This window comes from Amborella trichopoda, chromosome 2, assembly GCF_054954075.1.
Source record: "Amborella trichopoda isolate Santa Cruz 75 chromosome 2, AtrichopodaSantaCruz75HAP2 v2.0, whole genome shotgun sequence".
NCBI lineage: Eukaryota > Viridiplantae > Streptophyta > Magnoliopsida > Amborellales > Amborellaceae > Amborella > Amborella trichopoda.
Window position 1 is genome coordinate 51,555,236 of NC_142337.1, and position 22,881 is coordinate 51,578,116.

Genomic DNA, 22,881 nt, shown 5'->3' on the forward strand with positions numbered 1-22,881 from the left:
GTAACATAAACTCATAGGATCCTGAGGCTCATAGTTCTTACATGAGTCTAATGCGTGGCTTGACAATTGCCTTAGTCAAGGGATCCACCACCATTTTAGTTGTAGGAATATGAGTTAACACCACCTATTCATGTGCAACAATGTCTTGAATATAGTAATATCTAACATCAATATGTTTTGATTTTTCATGGTACTTTGGGTCTTTTACAAAAGCAATGACCGTTGTATTATCACAAAATAAAGTGATAGGCTGATTACCAATTGTGACAACACCCAAATTCCTTATGGATCTTCTCAACCATGTGTCTGATGCGTGGCCTTAACAATTGCCTTAATCAAGGGATCCACCACCATTTCAATTGTAGGAATATGAGTTCACACAACTTGTTTATGTGCAAAAATGTTTTGAATATAGTGATATCTAACATCAATATGTTTTGACTTTCCATAGTACTTTGGGTCTTTTACAAAAGCAAGAACATTGTATCATCACAAAATAAAGTGACAGGCTCATTACCAGTTGTGACAACACCCAAATTCCTTAGGAATCTTCTCAACCATATGGCTTCTTGTATTGCTCATCTACAAGTAATGTATTTAGATTCCACAGTGGAGAGAGCAACACAAGACTACTTCTTGCTACACCATGAGACTGTGCTGTCTCTTAGCAAGAAGGCATAACTTGAAGTCGATTTACACTCATCTAGGTTTGCTGCCCAATCAGCATCCTTATATCCCCGTAACCGCAAATCGATTCCCTGGAAACATAGCATCTGACTCGAGGTTCCTCGAAAATATAAAAAAATCCTCTTTACCACTTACTAATGGCCTTGTCCTGGATTACTCTGGTGCTGACTAACAATACCCACTGCATAGGTAATATCTGGACGCATGCAAATCATCGTATACATCAAACTACCAACCATACTTTTATATGGATGACATTTGTTCCTCTCAGCTTCTGTTTACAGACACATGTCGAGACTAACAATATGCCATTTCTCAGCTGAAGTATTTATGAATTTTGAGTCTTGCATATGGAATCGCTCAAGAATCCGTTGCATATATGTTTCTTGTGACATAGCAATAAATCTTTGAGAGCGATCACAATGTATCTTAACATAGAGTATGTAACTCGCCTCACCCATATCCTTCATCTCAAATTTGGAGGACAACCACTCTTTTGTTGCTACAAGTTGCTCTAGGTCATTCTCAGCTAATAAAATATCATCAACATAAAAATAATATCTGGATGTTTTTCTTATAATTTTTAATGTATACACAGTGGTCTTCTTGAAGCATTTGAAAACCATTAGTCATTATAGCTCTAGGGAATTTGATATACTACTGTCTTAATGATTGCTTGAGACAATATATAGACTTCGTAAACTTGCACAACTTGTGCTCAAGGCTAGTTGCTACAAAACCTTTAGGTTGCTCCATGTAGATCTCTTCCATCGAGTCACCATTTAGAAAAGCAGTATTCACATCTATTTGGAAAAGTTCTTGGTCCATATGTACGACTATTGCCAAGATTAGGGTGTGGTTTGTATAATGCACCAATCTTAAACAATCAAAGTAAGGTGCACCTATAATTTCTTCATCGGAAACACTTCCGATGACTCAAAAATCTAATCTCACTCAAAAATCTAATATCAAACCATCTTATGGAACTTAAAATTTTAAAGGGAAAATATCCCCTTATATCCTATTTTTAACTTCTATATCTCATGAGATTCAAGAATTGAAAATATTACTTGTAAGCAAAAGGTCTCTATCTTTTTTATCTTACAACCCCCTGGATCCCTTGACCATAAATTTTTGACCCAAACAAATATTAAAATGACATCCTATCCAAACTCCATCTCTCTCTCCCATGACGTCTCTCTCTCTCTAAACCGCAAAGAGAAATTTCCCTCTCCAAAGCCTTTATTGGGTTCCTCACTTTATCACCCAAGCTTCTTAATGGGGGGCTCTCACAACCACTTAAGTAGTCTGAAACCTTTATTGGATCGCCGAAAAAGTCACTCACCTTGCTGAAAAGTTCATCTCTTTGACCAAAAATTTCTTTGACCTGAAAATTTCTCTGCAACCTGAAAATCTCTCTGCAACCTAAAAATTTCTTTGACCTTGCTATCTGCAAAATTTCTTTGACCTTGCAACTTGAAAATTTCTTTTCTACCTGAATTTCTTTGTCTTTGCAACTTAAAAATTCCTGTCTTTGCTACCTAAATTTCTTTAACCTTGCTATCTGCAAAATCTCTTTGCAACCTGAAACTTCTTTGACATTGCAACCTGAAAATTTCTCTCCAATTGGCTTGAAAATCTCTTTGACCTTGCTGAAAAATTTATCTGAAAAATCTCTTTGACTGAAAAGCTTCTCAACGGGGGGCTCTCAAAATCACTGTAGGGGTCTAAAACTTTGGTCGATTTGCTTGAAAACTCATACTTTGCCGGAAAATTCACTACGGTCCTCTGATTATTTATTGGGTTCATTAAATAACTTCTCTAAGTTGCCAAAAACCTCAGTTTCAATGTGGGATTTTCTTCAATTTCCAGGCAAATTGGTCCTTGGAGAGGGACAAAAACTTGCTAAAAGAAAAGCAGATTTAAAGAGAGAGAGAGAGAGTGAAGGGGAGAGAAGCTTAGGAAAAAAGGAGTGAGAAAATGCTCAAAATAGTATGTTAGGGAGTCCATAATGTAGCTAGAGAGAGAGAAGAAACATGGAGTTAAGAGAGAGAGCGTTAGAGACAGAGAGAAGAAAGATGGGAGACTTGGCGAGAAGAAGAAGAGAAGTGGGAGCCGGCGTGAGATTGACATAAGTTGTTGCTTTTTAAAGAGAGAGTGAGTTAGAGAGAGAGAGAGAGAGAGAGAGAGAGAGAGAGAGAGAGAGAGAAGGGGCGCTGTTGCTCCATGAACAAGCTGGTTTTTGCTTGCACGATTGGGCTTATAAGGCTGCTTCCTTCATAAGGGGACCCCTTCCTTCCATGGATCTGCTTCTCCAAATCTCCACTCTCTGACAACAGTCCCTCACTTTCTCTCTCTAAGCCAAACCCTGCTTACCTCTTCTGAATCTCCTTCCACCCTCACTTTCTCTCTGTACCCTAAACCCCCCAGTTCGTCTCACAATTGCCTTCTTTGCTGTCTACTGCCCTAGCCCCATCTCTCTCTTTCTGCCCCACACCAGGAAAAACCCATCTTGCATAGTGTACCAATTGGCCTATGACGAGGGTGAACGCACACTGATGCTCCTCCACTGTGGGCATGGCTTCTGTTGGGATTGCTTGACGCGCGTCTTTGCTGCCTCCTCTGACCACTCTCTGTCTTGCCCACGGTGCCGTCACCCCACCACTGTTGGCAACTCAGTTGAAACCCTAAAAAAGAATTTCCCTTTTCTCTCTCTAATCCATGATGGCGATGACTTCTCTGATGAGGAGGACCCATCCTCGAAAAAGGTGGTGGAGGTAGGTAGAAGATGGAGTTTTGAGAGAGAGTCGGTAATGTGAGAGAGAGATGGAGGTTGGATAGAGTGTCATTTTAATATTTGTTTGGGTCAAATATTTATGGTCAAAGAGGTTTTGGGAGTTGTAAGATACAAAAGATAAAGATCTTTTGCTTATAAGTAATATTTTCAATTCTTAGGTCTCATGAGATATAGAAGTTAAAATTAAAGGACAAGAGGATATTTTTCCAATTTTAAAATCGAGCAAATCTATAAATAATTGAAAATGTTAGCAATAGACAGTCCAGATAATACATTACATGATGCACTAATTTTGGAACATGTGATTTTTATTTATTTTAATATCCATACATTTCGAGATCGAAATGATCAATTGGAAGATTTGCCAATATCAAAACAACCCTTTTCAAGTGAGTTTTTTACTATCATTTGACCTCCTTCGCAATGACGTGCATCACATATAAAATGATTATATGCTTCCCACATTTATCTACTCCCTGAAGTAACACTCCAACTAGAAGTATTCTCTCAACCTAGTGACCAATCCTCGAAAAGAGAAAAGTTTCAACCTAGATAGAATACATTATGCTCCCATGGAATACGCTATATGCTCTTGGACCTAGGGTCCTTTCGCACAGGGGCTTACAGAAACTCGCCCCTTGGTAAAAGCTTTCATAAAAGTACTTAAAATGATAGTACGTCCATATCATTTTATTTTATAGTTATAACAAAAAGGCCAAAAAAATATGCGATATTTATGTCGAAGGGCTATCCCACTCGTATTTTTTATTTTTTCCAACTTTACCCGATGTTTCAAATATTGAATTACTTGTTAATTTTTATTTTTGGTATTTTTTAATATTTATAGGGTCATGCGATGTCAAAAGATTGAAGGGGACAATTTCTAGGGCGATGTCCTGTTAGTTTTCTTTTTCTCCTCTCTCCTCTATCGTTTCATCACCCTAACACAAGCGTTTCGATGTCTAAAACATCTGGCTGCCCTACAAATTGGGCTGTTCGATTTTTTGGACATCGGACAACCTTATAATATATAAAAATAATAAAAATGAAAATTGACAAGTGGTCCGATATTTGAAACAACATACCGAAGGCAAAGTTGAAGAAAATTAAAACACTATGAGGGGTAGTCCTTCCGTGTAAATACCACACATTTTTAGCCTTTTTGTTATAACAGTAAAATAAAACGGTACAATCGTATCTTTTACCATTTTATAATAATGTAGAACTATGGATGCCCTTAAAAAATCACAAAAAAAAAGTAGTTTTAATGTTGAAAAAGCCTTTGATTGATCATCTAGACATCGAGATTTATGACTATGAAAAATAAAAAAAATTTAAGCCTCAGAAGTAGTGCATTTTACAATATATTATTACAACCATCCATTTTCCAGATTTTTATATGTTTATAGATCTACTTGATTTTAACCATTTTTGAAATTTAAAAATTTTATAATTAGATATAAAAATAGATTTTGAGATAATCCTAAGAAAATTTTACATCAAAATTATATACCATGATAAAATTTGAAGGTATGGAAACTGCACCCTTTTATAATTGCCCATTACTTTGAAGTCTAACATGAATTGCGCAATATGTTTCGATAATTATTTATTGGAAAAGTTTTATTGTGCATCTCCTGGACGAGTGAGCCCACTCCATTTTTTTCATATATTTTAGTACCTGAAATATATCCTCAGTCCCTTGATATGGATTTTTGGTTTCAATCCATGCTTTTGTAAATAAAAAAATTAATGTAGATTCGATAACATGTGAAGAATAAAAATGAATGGTCTAAAAAAATAAAAATAAATTATTTTTAATTTTCAAAAAAGAATTCTTTTTTCATCCACTATGGCAAGCGGTCAAGATTAACCACTTGTGAAAATTTGGATCCAAATCCATCTCTAAAACTACTTGAAAAAAGTCTTGCCCAAGGGTGAACACAAACTTATCTTTCTTTAGGATGGTTAAAGCTAAGTGACTCAAAATCACGCTTTTGATTTTTAAATACTTAAAATTATACTTTCATATTTTGTTTTGTTTTGTTTTTTTTTTTTAAAAATATTCAAGTGGTGATCGGGTCAATATAAACCATTGTTTTCCTGATGGTCTCAGATCTGGTTTAATACTCGATCAGACCTGGGTGAATACTCATATGGTAATTTTAAGATGATTATTAAATTTCACTTTGAACAAGTATCCCTAAGCAAGTGATTTGCCTTTTGGCATGGAAGGATGGGTCAAACTTAATTTTGACAGCAGTGTGAAGGCACAGGTTGCTGAATATAGGGGTCTATTTCGAGATCACCATGGGGCCACGATCTGGACCGTTTCGAGCAGACTTCATCCTTGTGAAGTAAATGAGGTAGAATTATAGGATTTGAAGATGGGAGTTTTAAAGTTAGATTACTCCTTCCCTAGAGTTCTCATAGAAGACGACTTGATAATGTGATTAGTTGGTGCGTATTCTCAGATTCCACCACATGGCACCTCAATAGTCTTATTGATGAAATCTTGATCGGGATTTTGATGTTTCTTTCACGCATGTCGTTCGAGGCTTCAATTCGGACACAGGCCTACTAGCTAACATGGCCACATCCTAAGTCTGCGCTCTGGTGTCTCCCTTGCCCGTCCACCTCTCTCTCCCCCCCCCCCCCCCCCCCCCGGCCCTTTTGGGGTTTTTTTCTTTTTCCTTTTTTCTTTGTGTTTTGTACTTTTGTTCATTATCTTAATGAAGCTCACATTTTTTCAAAAAAAGTGATTTGCCTTATGGAGTAAGCATCAGATCTCCTCACATGGGAGTAATGTTACATGCGCCCTTCAAACCCACATGTCTATTGTATATATAAAAGTTTGTATAAGATGTCAACTTTATATTATTAAAGTAAGACACACCTCAAAATCTATTAGAAAATGTTATTATGATATTGGAAAACTATTTGTTTGATCATCTTGACCTCAACTTGTATGTCTATATATATAAAAAAAGATTTCAAGTCTTGGAACAATGCATCTTGTAACGCATTATTTAGACCATTCATTTTCAAGATTTGATCTACTTAATCTGCATCATTTTGAGCATTAATTTCATAATTAGAGGTAAAAATGGAATTTCAGACCATTGCAAAGGCTCACGATGTTAAAAGTCCATCTTTTTGCATGGTTTAGAGGTGAGCCCTACTTTAATTGTTTAAGGTTCACCATTTATATAAGCTACACACACATATATATATGGAAAACACTTAAAAATACTTATGAATGAGCTTCTACAGTATTTTACTTATGACTCATCACCGTCTTAAGTCCATCTGACAATCATGATTGTTTGATACTATTTGGATTTTAGTAATTATTTACTAATCGGATTCATATATATACCTCACTTGGGTTTTTCTTTGGGTTTCTTCTTTATAAAAAAATATTTTGTAGAGAGAGAAAAATAATATGCAAGAAAAAGTACCAAGAGAGGGTTAGTTCCTTTAGCCGTTGGTGGTGTTATAAAGGAAGAAAAAAAGTTTAATTTAAACTTTAAGAGAAAACTTGTAATTCCTTGTATTCTTCGTGCTTGCATGATGTTTTCTGATTGGTGGAGGAGAATTTTATTGCCTTCATAGATGTAGGCAATTTACCGAAACACATAAATCTTTGTCTCGCTTCTTTTATTTTCCGCACTTTTTTTTATTTCCTTTCATATTTTTCAAACCTTGATTTTTATCGTCTACACTCTTTGCTAACTTATATTTAATAATTACAACTTAATCTTGGAAGAAAAATAGAGTGCCGTGTCGGCAAAAGAGACTATATCTGTCAATTTTTTAAATGATCCAATCCCTTTCTATTCATTCGTAATCTCTCATTTGCTTCCATTAATTTTTAGAAATCCATTGGCCAATTAAAAGAACAAGTCAAGTTTAAGGAAAACACATAGGAAAACGACCCATGAATTCAAAACAAGATTTCCAAGTAGCTATTCGACCTACATTGACAACCCTTGCAAACTAAGCTTCTTAATTTTATGGACCCGCTATGTAGAAATGCGGTTTTGTTGATAACTCTGTTTTTGAGATGGATTTTAAGATTTAATTTTTAAGGACATGTAATCTCTAACATGGAGATCATGAATATGAATATGAAAAAAATAAATAAATTTTAAAAATTAGAAATAATAATTTTAGTAAGAAAACATTTAAATCGTTAGTTTCCATTGTTTTTAGAGAAACACCTACATGCATCCATCTTTAAGATGGATGCTTTACACTTACTAGGCCCCATATATAGAAATGCGGTCCAGCCGCATGAAACAATTTTCCTTATTTTAGAGCCTATATAAGAATTTACACGTCTCAACTTCCGTAACCGTTTCGAGTGAAGCAAAAAGTGTAATATTTATACAGCGACACCCATTATCAAGGATAAATTAGTGATATTTCATAACAACATACCTGTTTATTCCTTTATTTACTAAGCATGTATAATATGCCCTTGTGGGAGTACACTGTATATGATACTCTCTCGATCAAAAGACCTACTTAGTGGATTTTTTTTTCAATATGAAATTTCTCACACCATCTACAAAATTGGATGATTATTTTCAAAAAAAAAAAAAATGCCTAGAGAACGGGATTTAGATTTTTTTTTTATTGATGTTTAGTCCACATAAATTACAGTCCAACGTTTGGGGTCCTACAATTACTTCTAGGTTTTATCTGAGAGGGTAAATAGATAATATACTCGCTCATGGTCTCTCCTATGCCCACACGGATGAGCTAGCTTTGTCAACTCCACAATGGCAAGTGCTCAAGAGAAATCGGACAAAAGCGCACACTTTCAAAATGCGGCAAAATGAGCTAGCTTTGTCACCATTTTCTTTTAGAGGGAACAAATCACCCTTTTTCTATGTTCCCAAGCTGCCCAATTTGGTTATGGGTCCTTCTTTCATGGGATGGGATGCCCAAGAATCTCCCCCTCCAATCCCTGGAGGGAAGTCTCCCTTCACAGATCAACTAGGTACTCAAATGGCACTCATATCAGTCATTCTTCTTTATGACTCTTGCTTTGCTATTAGTTGGCCAAAGTCTTCGTCATCATATCGGACACGCGTTTGTCAATATGGATTTTCCCTAGTTGCAATAATTTCTCAGCTTTCTATAGCTTAGACTGTCATACAACAGCTCCTCCTGTAAAAGTAATCAGTATCTCGAGATCAATTTCCTAGATTCTAGTTCTCCATTGATGGCTTCATTTGTGTACCAATGTAACACAAGTTTTCCTCTCCCAAAACACACACACTTTGGATGTTCTTGTGAGATACATGAATATTGAATTGATTATTGTCTAGTGTTCATTGTCAAAATTAGCGATACCTAAATTTGCTCACGGTGTCACTGTCAGTCCATAGAGTCACTGACGGTTAAAGTGATTCATTGTTGGTCAAAATAGTGACCGACGATCCATTGGTCAGTACATTCTTTGCACAGTGGTGATGTACTGTTGGTTAAGGTGATGACTAATGGTCCATTGGTTAACACTTTCTTTACACAATAGTGATTCACTATTGATCAAGATGATAAAAATTATTCCAGATAGATATTAGTGTATTCGGAAAAAGACAATCAAACAACTTACAAAATCTCAAATCGTAGGTTGGACAAATTAATCAAACACCCCTAGATAGCAAGTGTCATTTCCTCAAATTATAATCAAGGAAAAGTCAATTCGAAAAATTTCCGTATTTTATTATCAAAACAGAACTTCAGAGTTGAGTAAGCGTAGAAGTTTTACTGAGTTCTACTTTCTTATAGGATCTTGGAAGGACTTCATGAGGCTCTTGAAAGAGGACATCACTGATAATCTCAACTTGATAGCTTAGCTTCAAGGGAAATCAAACTGTTTGGGCGTGTACGCCACCAAGGTGGCTGAAACTCAATTATGTTGGGAGCTGAAAAGGAAATCGAGGGCCTATAGGCATGGGGACTTATGCCTGATGAAGTCAAATTGCACTTTAACCGATTCTAGTTAGTTGAAAAAAAGGCTATGACGATGATGAAATCAAACAAATGTGCTGGCCAGGAGGGGATCTCAGATAGATAGTTCGGACGTTAATCAGTGCTTATTATAGGGTGTCATTGAACCAAGAAGATGTGAGTTAAGCGATTCCACTACTTTCAGCCTTTGTGATCAGGTCGAGTGGAGGAGAGATGATTTTGGTGGATGACACACCTCCGGCAAAGATCAAAGGGATGAACATGTGGTGGGATTGTATGCTAAAAGACCATTTATTTTTGTTGCAATAAGATCATAATTGCCCCTAATTAGTAGTTGTCAAATTGGATGGCTTGAAATTTGTCACAAAATTTTAATTTTTTTTTTTTGAATTTTCAGTTTACTCAATAACACAGTCAACCACTCAATTTAAAATATGACAGATAAGAATGATTATGACCTTATAAAGTAAATGGTCCATACATGCGAAACTTTAAGTCAAAACCACTCGATTTAAAATATGACGGATAAGAGTGATTATTACCTTATAAAGTAAATGGTCCATACATGCGAAACTTTCAGCTTCAATTTAAAGTGCATAGACATTTCTCTAATCTTGATGTTTTTGTGCATGACATCATTTTTGACATTTAATAAAAGATAGTTTACATAAGGTTGAGGCCCGAAACAATCGAACTAAAAGCCCACCTTAAAAATTTGCTAAAAATAGTAGTTTCGATGCTGAAAAGCCCTTAAATCTGATCATCTCGACCCTTAGGCACATAAAAATAAAAAAAATAGATTTCAAGTCTTGAAAATAATACATCATGTCCTATATTATCTAGACCTTCAATTTTCTAAATTTTTAAATATTTATAGAACTGCTGATTTGCACAATTCTTGAACCTTTAAATTTTATAAGTAAACATGAAAATAAAATTTCAGGCTGTCAAAAAGATTTTTGGTATTACAACAACATCTTACAATACTATTTGAAGGTGTGCCTTACTTCTATTATTTAGGGCCTCCGCCTTATACAAACCACACCCTTCAACAAAAACTAACATTTAAACTTATATATATATATATATATATATATATATATATATATATATATATATATATATATATATATATATATATATATATATATATATGATATGTTGTTCGTGTATTGGTAGACGTTCAGTCAAAACTTCTCGATGCGAGTATTTTAATTACAATTATTCCTCAGTACCATAAAATAATGAACACTTCATCGTTCATCTTCAAATTATACATGCAGCACGCTATTTGTATGAAACTTCGTCTCATAAATAATTTGTCCCCACCGCCGTTCAATCAGAGGGCAAGGGCACCTCCACCCCACGTTCACTCCGGGTTTGCCATTTGGGACGGTAGAGTTCTACGTTCCTATTGATCCATCAGTCACCAAGATTCCATTTTCTCCATTTTTTCTGATCATATTGCACAAAACCAAAATACTGTGTCTTGAATACCTGCTATTATGCCTGGTGTATTATTCCCATGTCCTTTCCAAGAAATAACTATCAATAAATATAAATAATACTTCGGACCACGAGCTAGTTGAATAGTTTGTTTTGAAATCCATTTTTGCTTGATTCAGTACAGCATCAAAAAGGCTAAATATGCATATAGACCAACAGCTAGAAAGGGCAAGTATTATATAACCCTTGTTGTTGGTTTCTTTACTGACTTTTAAGTAATGTTATTCCCAATTTTCCATGCAACTCTAAAAACTACATTAAACAAAGACTCTAACAAAAAAAGTCAGATATTTACACCAAAGTACATCAAACAAGAACATTGTAACAAAAAAAAATTCATATCTAGAACAAGTCTTGCGCGTGTAAACGACCTTGTTAACTCAACATGCAATCCATGCGAGTGCCATCGAGCCAATAGTAGAATAGCTGCATGATATTCATCAGCCAAAAAACAATTGTAAGAAAAAGAAACAATAAAAATTAATCAAAAAATCGAGCAGCAATAAAACAAGCATGGCACTACTACTCTTGAGAATTGAACTGACACACCCAAAGGAAAAAGTTTATGTAAGGGTGAGGCCCTAAACAATCAAATTAAGGTGCTCCTAAAAAAATCACTACAAAAGACCGTTTCAATGCCCAAAAATCCTCAAATCAATCATTTTGACCTCAAGATGTATGGACATGAGAAAAAATGGATTTCAAGTCTTGAAAATAGTGCATCATGTAATGCATTTTCTGGACCGTTAATTTTCAAGGTTTTCATGTGTTCATAGTGATCTACACTATTTTTGAAGCTTTAAATTTTATTATTAAATATAAAAATGAATTTTTAGGTCATCACAAAGATCTCTAGTATTGAAACATCTTTCGCCACTATTGAAGGTGCACCTTACTTTAATTGTTCAGGGCCTCAGCCTTATACGAACCACACCGCACACCAAAACTACTATGTTTCGAGAGCAAATGAGAAAACACACCTGGTCAATTTTGAATAGGCATTGTTTATGCACCAATATTGCAGTCCAAAGAATGCGCAAATGGCAGAGGAGTGTTCTTTTCTTTGTTTGAAAAAATTGTGGAGAGAGAGAGAGACGCAGCCAATTCTTGTCTTCACTAGCATGACGCTTCAATTGTTCAAGGTCTAAGATTGATCTCCTTGCATGCTTTAGTGTAACCGAAACTGATTCTTAGGACACATTTCAAAACATAACATCAACAAACTTCAAGATGAGAACCACAGTTATAACACCACCTTATGGGAAAGTATAGTTTAATCCTTATGGCCGCGTGCCATCAATTTCTGGTCATGAGGATTATCATGATGGAGCATGGAATCACGATGGAGACAGGGGGACCCACGATGGGAGTCAGGTGATGTTTTGCTGGGTCCTACTCTCTTTCCATCATTCCATAACCTATAGATTTGATGGTGAAGACCCTCATGATCAAACATTTCCTTTGGTCACGACCAATACAATATAACAGGTCACTGTTCTCCATCTAGAAGGTCCTCAACTCAGTGAAAAGCCTATATATATAACCTTTATACAACCTTTAATCCAAAATAATATAAAAACTAAAATTTGGCTCCCCCCAAGTAAACAAAGCATACCTTATAAAGGGCCGCTCAGCAGGAGCAACAGCAGTAGATTTATTTCTCAAGAGATTTTCTGACAAAAACGATGTAACCGAGTCAAAATACTTATAACTAGAAACGTCATATTCTTAGGAAAGCAAAAGCAAAGAGGAGCTTACACATCTCTAATTAGATGCTAGAGTAGATGGAAAGATGGGTGGAACAATAATAAAAACTTCTACAGTTGGAGAACATTTTTAGAAGGCCCACCTGAAGAAGGCGTATGCCGATAAATGATAAATTACACTATCAAGTAACATTTCCAGTCCAGCTACCTTATATAAAATCTCTGAGCAAACTCTTGTCCGAACTAACATAACAACCCAAATTACCGGCCCCCATGGAAACAAAACCTACCTTATTAAGGGCACGTTCAGCGGAAACAACAGAAGCATATTTATTACATGAACTTTTCTGAGGATAGCAATGAAACTGGAAAGTCAAAATACTTATAACTAGAAACATTACATTAGTAGAATGGGTGCTCATGCATCTCTAGTTAGATATAGTAAGATTAGGAAGTGGGTGGATCAGTATTAAAACTTCAAAAACTTCAATCGGAGAACCTTTTTGGAAGGTCCACCAGATGATGATGAACCACCATAAATGATAATTTCGCCATCAATAGTCCAGCCACTCTGAAATGCCAAGTCACATAATCATTTCATAAATTACTTCAGAGTAATTTTACTTTCACTTTGCCTTTTGGGAATCACAAACATAAACAAGAGAGCTCCATCAATGTGCCCAAAGTTAAGCGAGTTCTAAAGCCCTGCTTATGCCCTCACTTGAACATATGATCATTGAGAAATGCATTGCAGTCCTTAAAAGTGTCTAAGAAAGGATAAGCGCGCACACATCAACAGAAAGAAGACGATAGACTAATATAAACTCATACTACATTTATACAGAGAAGAAGATTTTCTATCATGAATTATAAAGGCACTGGCCCCTTAAGACTAACAGTTTGTATGTACTGTCAAGATTTCTGTAACTCAATTCATTTGAAATTTTTTATTAAATCTTAAATAATATGATATTAATGGAAGAGATTGATGCTTCTTTTTCCCCAAGAAACCTCAGTTGACGTTTTGTGCTTTCTATTTTATAGTTTCTCTCAGATATTTTATGGATCCTACAACTTTGATTTGACTCAATACAACCTAACTGACCAACAAGCTAGGATGGGCTCTTGATTTTGACAAGGTTCTTACAGCGTCCAAATTATTTCATGGAAAATCCAAGGACAAAACTCACCTAACAGAAAATAATGTAAATAAAATATCAGAACAACTTATGAGGCACAAGAGATCATGAGGACATTAAATGATAAATCATACATGAAGAATCCATGCTTCATCAATGAAAATTAAGAAAGGAAGTTTCACCTCAGAAATAAAAGAAAAAGAAAGAAAAAGGCAAAGAACAGATAAGGAGAAACGTACCTGAGCACAATGACCAAATATCTTATCTCTTATCTGCCCATGAGCGAGATCATTCTGCAGAAATGTAATATTCAACCTTACATCATCAGTTTCTAAACATCTTTCAATTTAGTACACATGATACATAAACTAAACACTACTCAACATTCAACTAAGCTTCGATGCATATACTTTTTAAATGGGGAAATATAGGTCCATACAAAACAATTCACAAGCACAAAATACAATTGAAACTAGAAGAAAAATTTAATCTTCTGTACTTAAATTATTTCAAAAATAAAAGTTATTGTTTACAAAGAGACCATTTATCTTTTGTACATGAAGGTCACAATCATTCCCACTCATTAGATATCAAATTGGATAGCTTGAAGTGAGTTACGAAGTCCGAGAATTTTTTTTTGAACTTTGTGTTTATTCAATGACACTCTTACAATCACCCTTTTTGAAATTTAAGGGACAAGCATGATTGTGACCTCCATGTACTAAAGATAAATGGTATCTTTGTATACAATCCCAAAACAAAAATAGGGAGTATGCAACAAGGGATGCAAATAGGTTGGGTTCTAGACTTGGCCCAGGGTGGACCGGATATAACCCAAACCCGGTCGAGTACAGGTCAAGTGGAACGTGGACCCAACCCGATGCGCTGGGTCACGTCTGATCAAAATAAATTAATATATAAGTGTATATATATATATATATATCCCAGGTCTGGTTAAGTCAGGTTGAGTTTGACCCAAACCCGAACCAACCAGATTAGGTTGGGGTGTAGCTGGTCCTGAACTCATACCCGATTGATCCAGGTCAAATGGACCTGGACCCAACCCTCCAGGTCCAATAGGCAGGTCTGGACCTGAGCCTGGTTCGAGTCAACCCTCTGGGTCAGTGGGAGGACGCCCTACCCAGTTCGTTAGCCCCAGGTGCAACAAAAAGATCAGATCGCAAACAATTTTATGGCACATAAAAAAGTATGGGATGCCACTCATCATATGGAAAACTATGTTCTTCTGATAAAAAGAAACACATGAATTCTTCGAAATGTTTCAACCAATGCACAACTTAGTGACATGGAAAAAAAGGGTATAGAGTAGACAACTCAGACTGTAAATACTGACTTTGATATAACACAAAATATTAGACCTTCTTGACATCAATTAATAGCAACTACATCAGCTGGAAAAGTCAACCAACATGCAAAATTGATTATTATGAGAAAAGTATGGGGAGCTTCTCAAATTTTGCATTTTTTGATTTTTTTAATCATTTGTACGTGTATATCTCTTTTTCAGGGCTGTTGTGGTTTCTAAGTCAGGATCATGAGACATGGTCCGAAGTGTCAGTGTCCATATAACACTTCAAAATAAGGATGTTTATAAGCATAGAACAAAGACTCTTTTTGACAAGTTGACTACCTTGAAAATAATTAGTTTGCATATCGCACAATTGCTAAGAGAGTTAGTGATACAAAGAACTCCCTGGGATCCCATTATATCAAGAAGTAAACAAAAAAGCTTATTATGGGACCATACCTGAATGCCATGCCAAGCACAATGCCATGCTGCCCTTGAAAATACAAGAGCTATCCCTTCCACCCATCTGCATGGAGACAGACAGCGAAAGCCGAAAATAAACAAAGATTACTTAGAAAACACTCATAAGTTCAAGTTCCTGTCTATTTTCAGATATCTTCAAAAATCATTCTATGAACATATTCACACATGTACAACCCCTAAGTATCAAAGAAACGATAAAAGAATATATTCATTAATTGAAATACCAAGAAATTGGCCACCATTTCCCAACATGAAGAAAATGAATGTAACACAGTGTTCAGAAAATCGACTTGGCCAAGGTGTTCGGGACCTGGCCGAGGCTAGTTACTCGGGCGAGTCCGAGTAACTTGCTCGAGTCCAACTCATTTTTATTTAAAGAAAATGAAGAAAAACAATGGTTATATATAATAAGAGCGCCATTTTTATCAACAAACTAGTAAACAGGCGTGCAAACTAGTAAAAAGGAGTGCCGGTTAGTACGTTGTCCATAAATGGACTTCTTTACAAGATGTCTCAAGATCCATTCTCGAGGGCAACAATTTTTTTGGAACTGTAAAAAAATGATGTCGATAACCATAAAGTGGTGGACATGGGGTCAAATCCCCAACTGGAAAAATTATTCATTAGAGCCAACCAGTAAACCATTTAAGCATATCTTATATAAAATTGAGGTAATAATATATTTTAAGTTAAAAACATGTTCTACAACCTACTCTCCAAAACTCACCTCGCCCATAGGGCGAGTCCGAGTTCCCTCGACCGAGTCTCAGAACATTGTGTAACACATTACAGAAAATGTAGGCAAATCAAAACCACAGGTGTTAACACTAGCGGAAAAAAGCAACATTGCACCATTGAATGCATGGGTCTCATGCTAGCATCTCAACAAACTGTATTCTCATGATGGGCGTACATTTGTCTGATTGGAAGAAGCCAAACGAATTTATTTCAGTAACCTCATTTGACCCAAACCATGGTCAAGCTAAACTATAGAATAAGAAGTCACAGAAATTTGTGGATCCCACTTGCCTGTGAACCATCCCAGGCATAATTTGGATGGTTCTTTGATCATGAAATTTGGATGTGCTTGGATCCAGAGTTGGCTGAGAAATTTCTAGCCCTTTTGATTTCATTATCTTCAAGTACCTAGGAAAAACAAATTGCTCAAAGGAATGGAAACCAAAATTTATTGGCTTTGAAATTAAATTGCACAAAATACAGGATAAAAATACAGATATCATAGATATGTGGGAATTATTTAAATCCAAATGTCTCAATAAATCAAAGTTTGCACCACCAACCCCTCAAAGTAGCTTCTACAAGCTACTTCAATTGTACTCATCATTGTCCCTTTCTTAATTCAATTCCTTCTAACATTTATAATTATTCAATCCTTTCATAGAGTCCTAGGCCCATGATTGGTACAGACAGAGGGATCAAGTTGAGATTAGAGATCATCCCTTTGCTGTGACAGTCAATGAGGTGGATTCTCCCAAAGATCTCAAAAAGACAGGCTTGACAAATGGGCCATATTGTCATATGAGTTCGAGCGGTAAGGGATAGAGAATTGATAAGGCCATTACAATTCCAAAATTGGTAGCTGAACTGGACAATTTACCAAGAGGAGATAAATTAGACCAATAAAATATTGCAATTCAAAAATTAGAAGTTTAACACCTCAATGACAGTAGTGAAAGTTGCATAAGAGATTCAATGTGGTTCTCAGAGGTGTCAAGGTGAGGCCCTTCGAAATGGCCTGCTTCATTTGCATGTACAGTGGATGCAGCGGAAAAACAATTGTTTTGTGCGGTTTAAGTCACTTGCTTTTAGTAAGAACATTGAAACTTTACACCACTCAATTATTCTTGAAAAGTAGAGATCAGGCAGTAATTGCCAAAAACAGAATAAGTTACCAGTGACACTTCGATGAAAAGAAACCCATGTCTTGCTGAAACAGAAATCCAGCATTTGAGCCATGTGAATTTTACATATGGAATGGCTTTACCTCTTATATTTCACCAAGGAAAACATTTACATACCTACGACAATCCAAAACAAAAGCTTCAAATCAATATGATACCTTCCAGGATGAAAATTATCTGCTATCAGATCCTTATCCCATATAAAAATGTAATCATAAGTTGAAATAACATCGGGGTGTAGAAAACGCTTTGCAAACCCCCTGCAGTAGAGTCCAAGAAGTGCATAAGGCCAAAAACCAAATCAGGGAAAAATAAGTCGACAATCACACAGAACTATTTCTATTGATTCGCTACCATGGCCAACTATGAATATAAACAAGACTGCCGCAAAACGAAAGCATCACCATGTTGTGTGATTGCGCGCACTTATATGAATTGCCTTCTGACTCCACTCGAGATCATGCCATTCATCAATAATGCCATCATAATGGAAGAGCAGAATCATGAAATTCTCTGAGAGAAACTGAGGCAATAGATGGTCAAATGAAGAAAAGAGCAAAGTTTCATTATGCCAAGAGTAAAACAAAATGTGACTAATACCTTCTGAACAATAGAATCCACATTTTCCTTCTGCCTGATGCTAACAGGTATAGCCAATAGGTTTCTATGTTTCTGATTGTAACCCTGCAATATAGACCATTCATCACTATCCCATCTAGTATCATATAATCCCACTCTTCTACTACCAAAGTATTAAGAACCAGAATAGCAAGTCGAGAGGTTCAAATCGTAGACATAAAAAATCACAAAGTACTCATAGATTGCTAAAATGGTCCTAAAAAGGCAATCAGGCTAAACTAACCTTAACTTTCAAGGATTTCATCATCCAAAGAGGTTTCAGCTCCATATTAGAAGTCGCTTGCACTATACCTTGTGGTAAAGAATCCTTTTTCCGAGGAAAACCCTCATGAGAATCCTTAAATGAAGTTTCCAAATCCTAGTTCATAATGCAAGAAACATTGTCTTCACATATATAAGCTTGAACCAACAAAGCAGGAGCAACCAAGAGATATTGAACAAGATCAGAGAGCTTGTCTTTTGAATTGCCAGCACACAATAGCAAGCAACTTCCAATCCATAGCCAATTCACATATATAGATATGTTTTTTGCCCTCTAAACTGAATATTGACTTCATGTAATAGAGAAACACCTCACCACTATCTATCCACAACAAGAAATTAACACACCTTCATTGAGTCAAAGGGATGTGATTTCTGATCCATCTGACAATGTTAGCAATCCCAATTAGTAAACTTAAGATAAATCAATTCATGATCACAAATGGTGACAATATCTGCAATAGACAATTCCATGGCACCTCTGTGTGTGCATGTTGTTCTTTCATGGTTATAGATATGACTAACACCATAAGTACGCAGAGTATTCCAACTAAACGCAAGCTTTTCATCTTAAACATGCAAATTCCCTGCAACACAAATCACATTTTGATCAGAGATCTCCATTATTTAAGTAGTTAAGAAGGAAAAGGTCATCACTAGTGACTGCAATATCACATATGATGGAAACAGAAATATCATTTTCTTTCCTCTGGAATACTATTGATATGTATAAGGAACGCATAGGTACACACGGTGGCGGGGCACCACAATGTTACATCTTGGCAATATCAAATATGATGGAAACAGAAATATCATTTTCTTCCACTGGAAAGAGCATTTATAGATGTAAGGAACGCACAATGTGACATCTTGGGTTCCATTCTTAACAGGTCCCAAGTTAACATCCCGGGAAAAAAAAACAAAAAAAAAGGGAAAATAAAAAGGACCATTGATGTATATAGCCAAAAAAAGAAAAGACCATTGATATTCATAAATTTACATACTCAGTGTTACAATTCACCACAATACTTACATATTCCCATAGAAAGTTCCAGCCTTTTGGTTGTGATTCATAGGAGTTTTTCATTGAACAAGCTCACAAGTCTCAGCTAACAACATACTCCAGCTCTGATGGATCAATAACTGAAACCAAATAATATTTTATAGAAGCACCGGACAGCATATAACTACAGATAAATTTGGAAAATTATACCCATTCTGCAACATAGTTATGAAAAGTGAATGAATAAAATTTCTGTAAAGAAGAGGCTAATGAAAGGTCTCAGCAATCAAGGGTATTCTTATAACCAATCTTAGAAAACACAAACTTGGATCAGAACCTGGAAGTCCTAAGACTGAGTTGTGTCTCACAGACATGACAGCATCTGTCAGAGACCCGGCCGAGTCTGCCCAAAAAAATAAATAATGGGAACCTGCCAAACTTAGTTGCTTCCCATCTATATGGTTCCCGACTTGGCAGCCTGGGTGACTTGCACAAGTTTGGGTGGACTCACCTGAGTTTTCATGGGTGGAGTCGCCTGAGTTTTCAAACACTGCTTTTTAACTGATTCTCCAGTTTATTGTTCCTATTATTTGAGTCACAATAAAACCTAGAATCATTTGCTCAAGAATGCAAAGCAAGACTATCAGTCTGAGTATCCACATCAGCAGATATATGATAATTTACTACCAAAAAAATGCAATAAAAAAGCTTAAATTACCAAAAACATGGGACGAATTGGTTTGACAAAAATCTCATAAAGAAGGAATTTAATCATGAAAGAGTAAATTAGAATACTTAAGAGATATTAAATTACAACCGCAACAGTATGTCCCAAGTTCAACTACAACTGATGAAGCTAGATCTCATTGGAAAATGAAACACAAACCAGGACAAAATGACGTAACCATCAAAACCTAAAACTTCATAAAGAAAATGGATGTTTGCAGGAAAATTGAAAACACTGGCACATATGCTCAAAACCAGTGAGTACAAGTGAAGAAAGAGTAAGTTCCAGCAAATGAAATAGCCCACTGGAGAAAAAGTCAATATAATTCATCTTACATGATGTAAAGCTAAAATAAAGAAGGTCAAGGTTCACTCAAATCATGAAGGGGAAATGACAAAACACCCACAAAAGTAAGCACAATACACAAGCACAAATTTAACAATAAAATCCCATCAAAACAACAAAAATTTTAACAATCAAAAGGCTACAGCGCCACTGAAGGTGAAAAAACTACAACAAAAACTTACAGACAGGGAAAGATTCCCCAAAAAACAACTAATATGAGAGTAGAACGCAGCTACAAACAATGAAAAAGGCAGAAATTACTGAAACTGAAAACCACCTCAACAATGAGCATGCTATAATACCAGTAGTTAATAAGCTGAAAATATTCAGAAACCATGCCATGGCAAAAAAATTGAATGTTTGAAAACAGCCCCTCAAATAGCAAAGAAAGAAGCCATGAAAAAACAGCCCCTCAAATAGCAAAGAAAGAAACCATGAAAGGCCTAAGAAGCAATGAAAATGGAACAGGTTCCCTCAAAGTCAAACCATGCCGGAAATGTAAAATCAACTGAAAACCACGACTCAAAGCGAAATTCACCCACAACCACGACGGAAATTTCCGGAAACCACTTCAAAATAACGAGAAGAACAACTGCAGGCGTAAGAAACCACCGCAATTACACAGATTAACGATGAGAGTCTACAAAATCAATGAAGAAAGAGGAAGGGACACAAAACTACCTCAAATGAACACAAATTTCTTGATCAGCCAAAACAACAAAGGTTTGGCGTCAAAAAGCTCAAACACAGTGAGAAAGCAGGGCGTTACAGGAAACCACACTGGACCATATTAACTCGCAATCGATGGAAAATCACAACCGAAATCATAAATCTCGAAAAACAAGGCCTAAGGAGAAAGAAAGTGAAGCTAAATTACCGTATAAGAAACGCAGAGCCTGTATAATAACAATAAATCAATTATTTCTTTTTATTTAGGAGAAAGTCTAAAATGGCGATGACTTGAGGGTCACAGAGGCCACATAGATAGTATCGAAACAAGAAGTTGTTTTAAACAAATGATGGAGTTTGAGAGAGAGAGTAGTGAACTTACAGAGAGGAAATGGTGGAAGTTAAAGAGAGAGAAAGGAGATATTCGAGGAGAGAGTTTAGATGAGAGAGAAACGAAAAGACAGAAAGAGTAAAGAATCCGTTTTGGAGAGTGAGAGAGAGAGAGAAGAGGGAGATTGCATGCAATAGGAGAAGGACGAGTAGCAATTTCCTGTGAAGCCGTATGCTCCCACTCCACTGATTTTAAACACGGCTCCTACGTTTCAATTTTCAGGCTCTAACCACCTTGACACCTGTGATAACTCACATTCTGTGAATGCCACCCTCGATTCCATGTACTTGGCACGTGTGCTGTTCTAACCCCATGATAATTACTCGACACTTGTGAGTGATAGGTAGGGTTTCAATTGTAGAATTTGTGGATAATTTATTGGAATAATTTGGCTAGGCTCCATCCCCACCGTTAATACTTGAAAATATTGGCATGATTTGGTTTAAGATTGCTCTAAAGTTGATTTTTTGTGAGGAAAAGTTTATATAGAGCAGAGGCTCTAAACAATCAAATTAGAGCCCATCTCAAAAATTTCAATAGAAGTGGTTGTTTTGATGACCAAATATCTTTAGATTGCTAATCTCGATGTCAAGATACATAAACATGAGAAAAAAAAAATAGATTTCAAGTTTTGGAATAATGCAACTTGTAATGCATTTTTGGACCATCATTTTTCAAGATTTCAACTTTTCAAAGATCCGCTCGATTTGCACAATTTTTTAAGCTTTAAATTTTATAATTAAATATAAAAATATATTTTAAGGCTATCACAAATATTTTTAGTACTGAAACTACATATCTCGACACTATTTGAAAGTACGTCTTCCTTTGATTATTTAGAGCCTCAGCATTGAACAAACCACACCCTTTATGTAATTTATTCTTTTTTTAAAAGTTGACTTCATTTCATGTAATTTCTGTATATGGTTTCTTAAAGAGGTATTGCATAAGGTTACAACATTAAACAATCAAATTAAGGTGCAGCTCTAAACTTTATCATGAGATGTAATTTTGATGTCGAAAATTCTTAGAATGGTACAAGAATCTATTTTTATCTCTACTTATAAACTTTTAAACACAAAATAGTTCAAATCAAACATATCTATAAACATATGAAAATCTTGAAAATGGACAATCCAAATAATTTGTTGTAAGATGTACTATTTTTAGGATTTGAAATATCGTTTCTTTCTCCATATCTATACATCTTGATGTTGAGATGATCAATTAAATGTTTTTTCAATATCAAAATAATCTTTTTGGAATTTTAGAGATGCACTTTAATTCTACATTTTAAGGCGTCGACCTTATA

General features: G+C 35.6%; 1 protein-coding gene across 29 annotated transcripts; it reads right to left on the minus strand.

Moving 5' to 3' along the window:
• Positions 1-11,150: 11,150 nt before the first annotated feature.
• On the minus strand, positions 11,151-21,985 carry LOC18431562 (uncharacterized). Of its 29 annotated transcripts, none has more exons than XR_016049557.1 (16): positions 21,561-21,985; positions 19,949-20,020; positions 19,775-19,840; positions 19,468-19,577; positions 18,914-19,021; positions 18,783-18,818; positions 18,397-18,531; positions 18,135-18,218; positions 17,939-18,057; positions 17,693-17,794; positions 16,642-16,758; positions 15,589-15,655; positions 14,060-14,113; positions 12,591-12,648; positions 11,956-12,158; positions 11,151-11,401 (listed from the first exon to the last, which is right to left on the minus strand). XR_016049557.1 is itself a non-coding variant. In XM_088858506.1 (13 exons), the coding sequence occupies exons 2-12, from the start codon at positions 19,519-19,521 to the stop codon at positions 12,637-12,639; spliced, it is 888 nt and encodes a 295-aa protein (XP_088714632.1). In that variant the 5' UTR covers positions 19,522-19,577; positions 21,561-21,900; the 3' UTR covers positions 12,281-12,393; positions 12,591-12,636. The 29 variants fall into 29 exon arrangements, 1 of the variants encoding a protein (XP_088714632.1); XR_016049547.1 differs by having other exon boundaries at positions 11,956-12,164; XR_016049568.1 differs by having other exon boundaries at positions 11,956-12,141; positions 17,939-18,047; positions 21,387-21,914.
• Between the last annotated feature and the right edge of the window lie 896 nt (positions 21,986-22,881).

What these genes read in the sequence shown, in the direction of transcription:
- LOC18431562 (XM_088858506.1), bottom strand. Translation starts at nt 19,521, where the DNA reads ATGAAAAACTCCTATGAATCACAACCAAAAGGCTGGAACTTTCTATGG. An exon ending in GGAACTTTCTATGGGAATAT is followed by an intron (nt 19,022 to 19,467) that starts GTAAGTATTGTG and finishes TTTGTGTTGCAG; the next exon opens with GGAATTTGCATGTTTAAGAT. An exon ending in TGGATTCTATTGTTCAGAAG is followed by an intron (nt 18,058 to 18,134) that starts GTATTAGTCACA and finishes CTATTGCCTCAG; the next exon opens with TTTCTCTCAGAGAATTTCAT.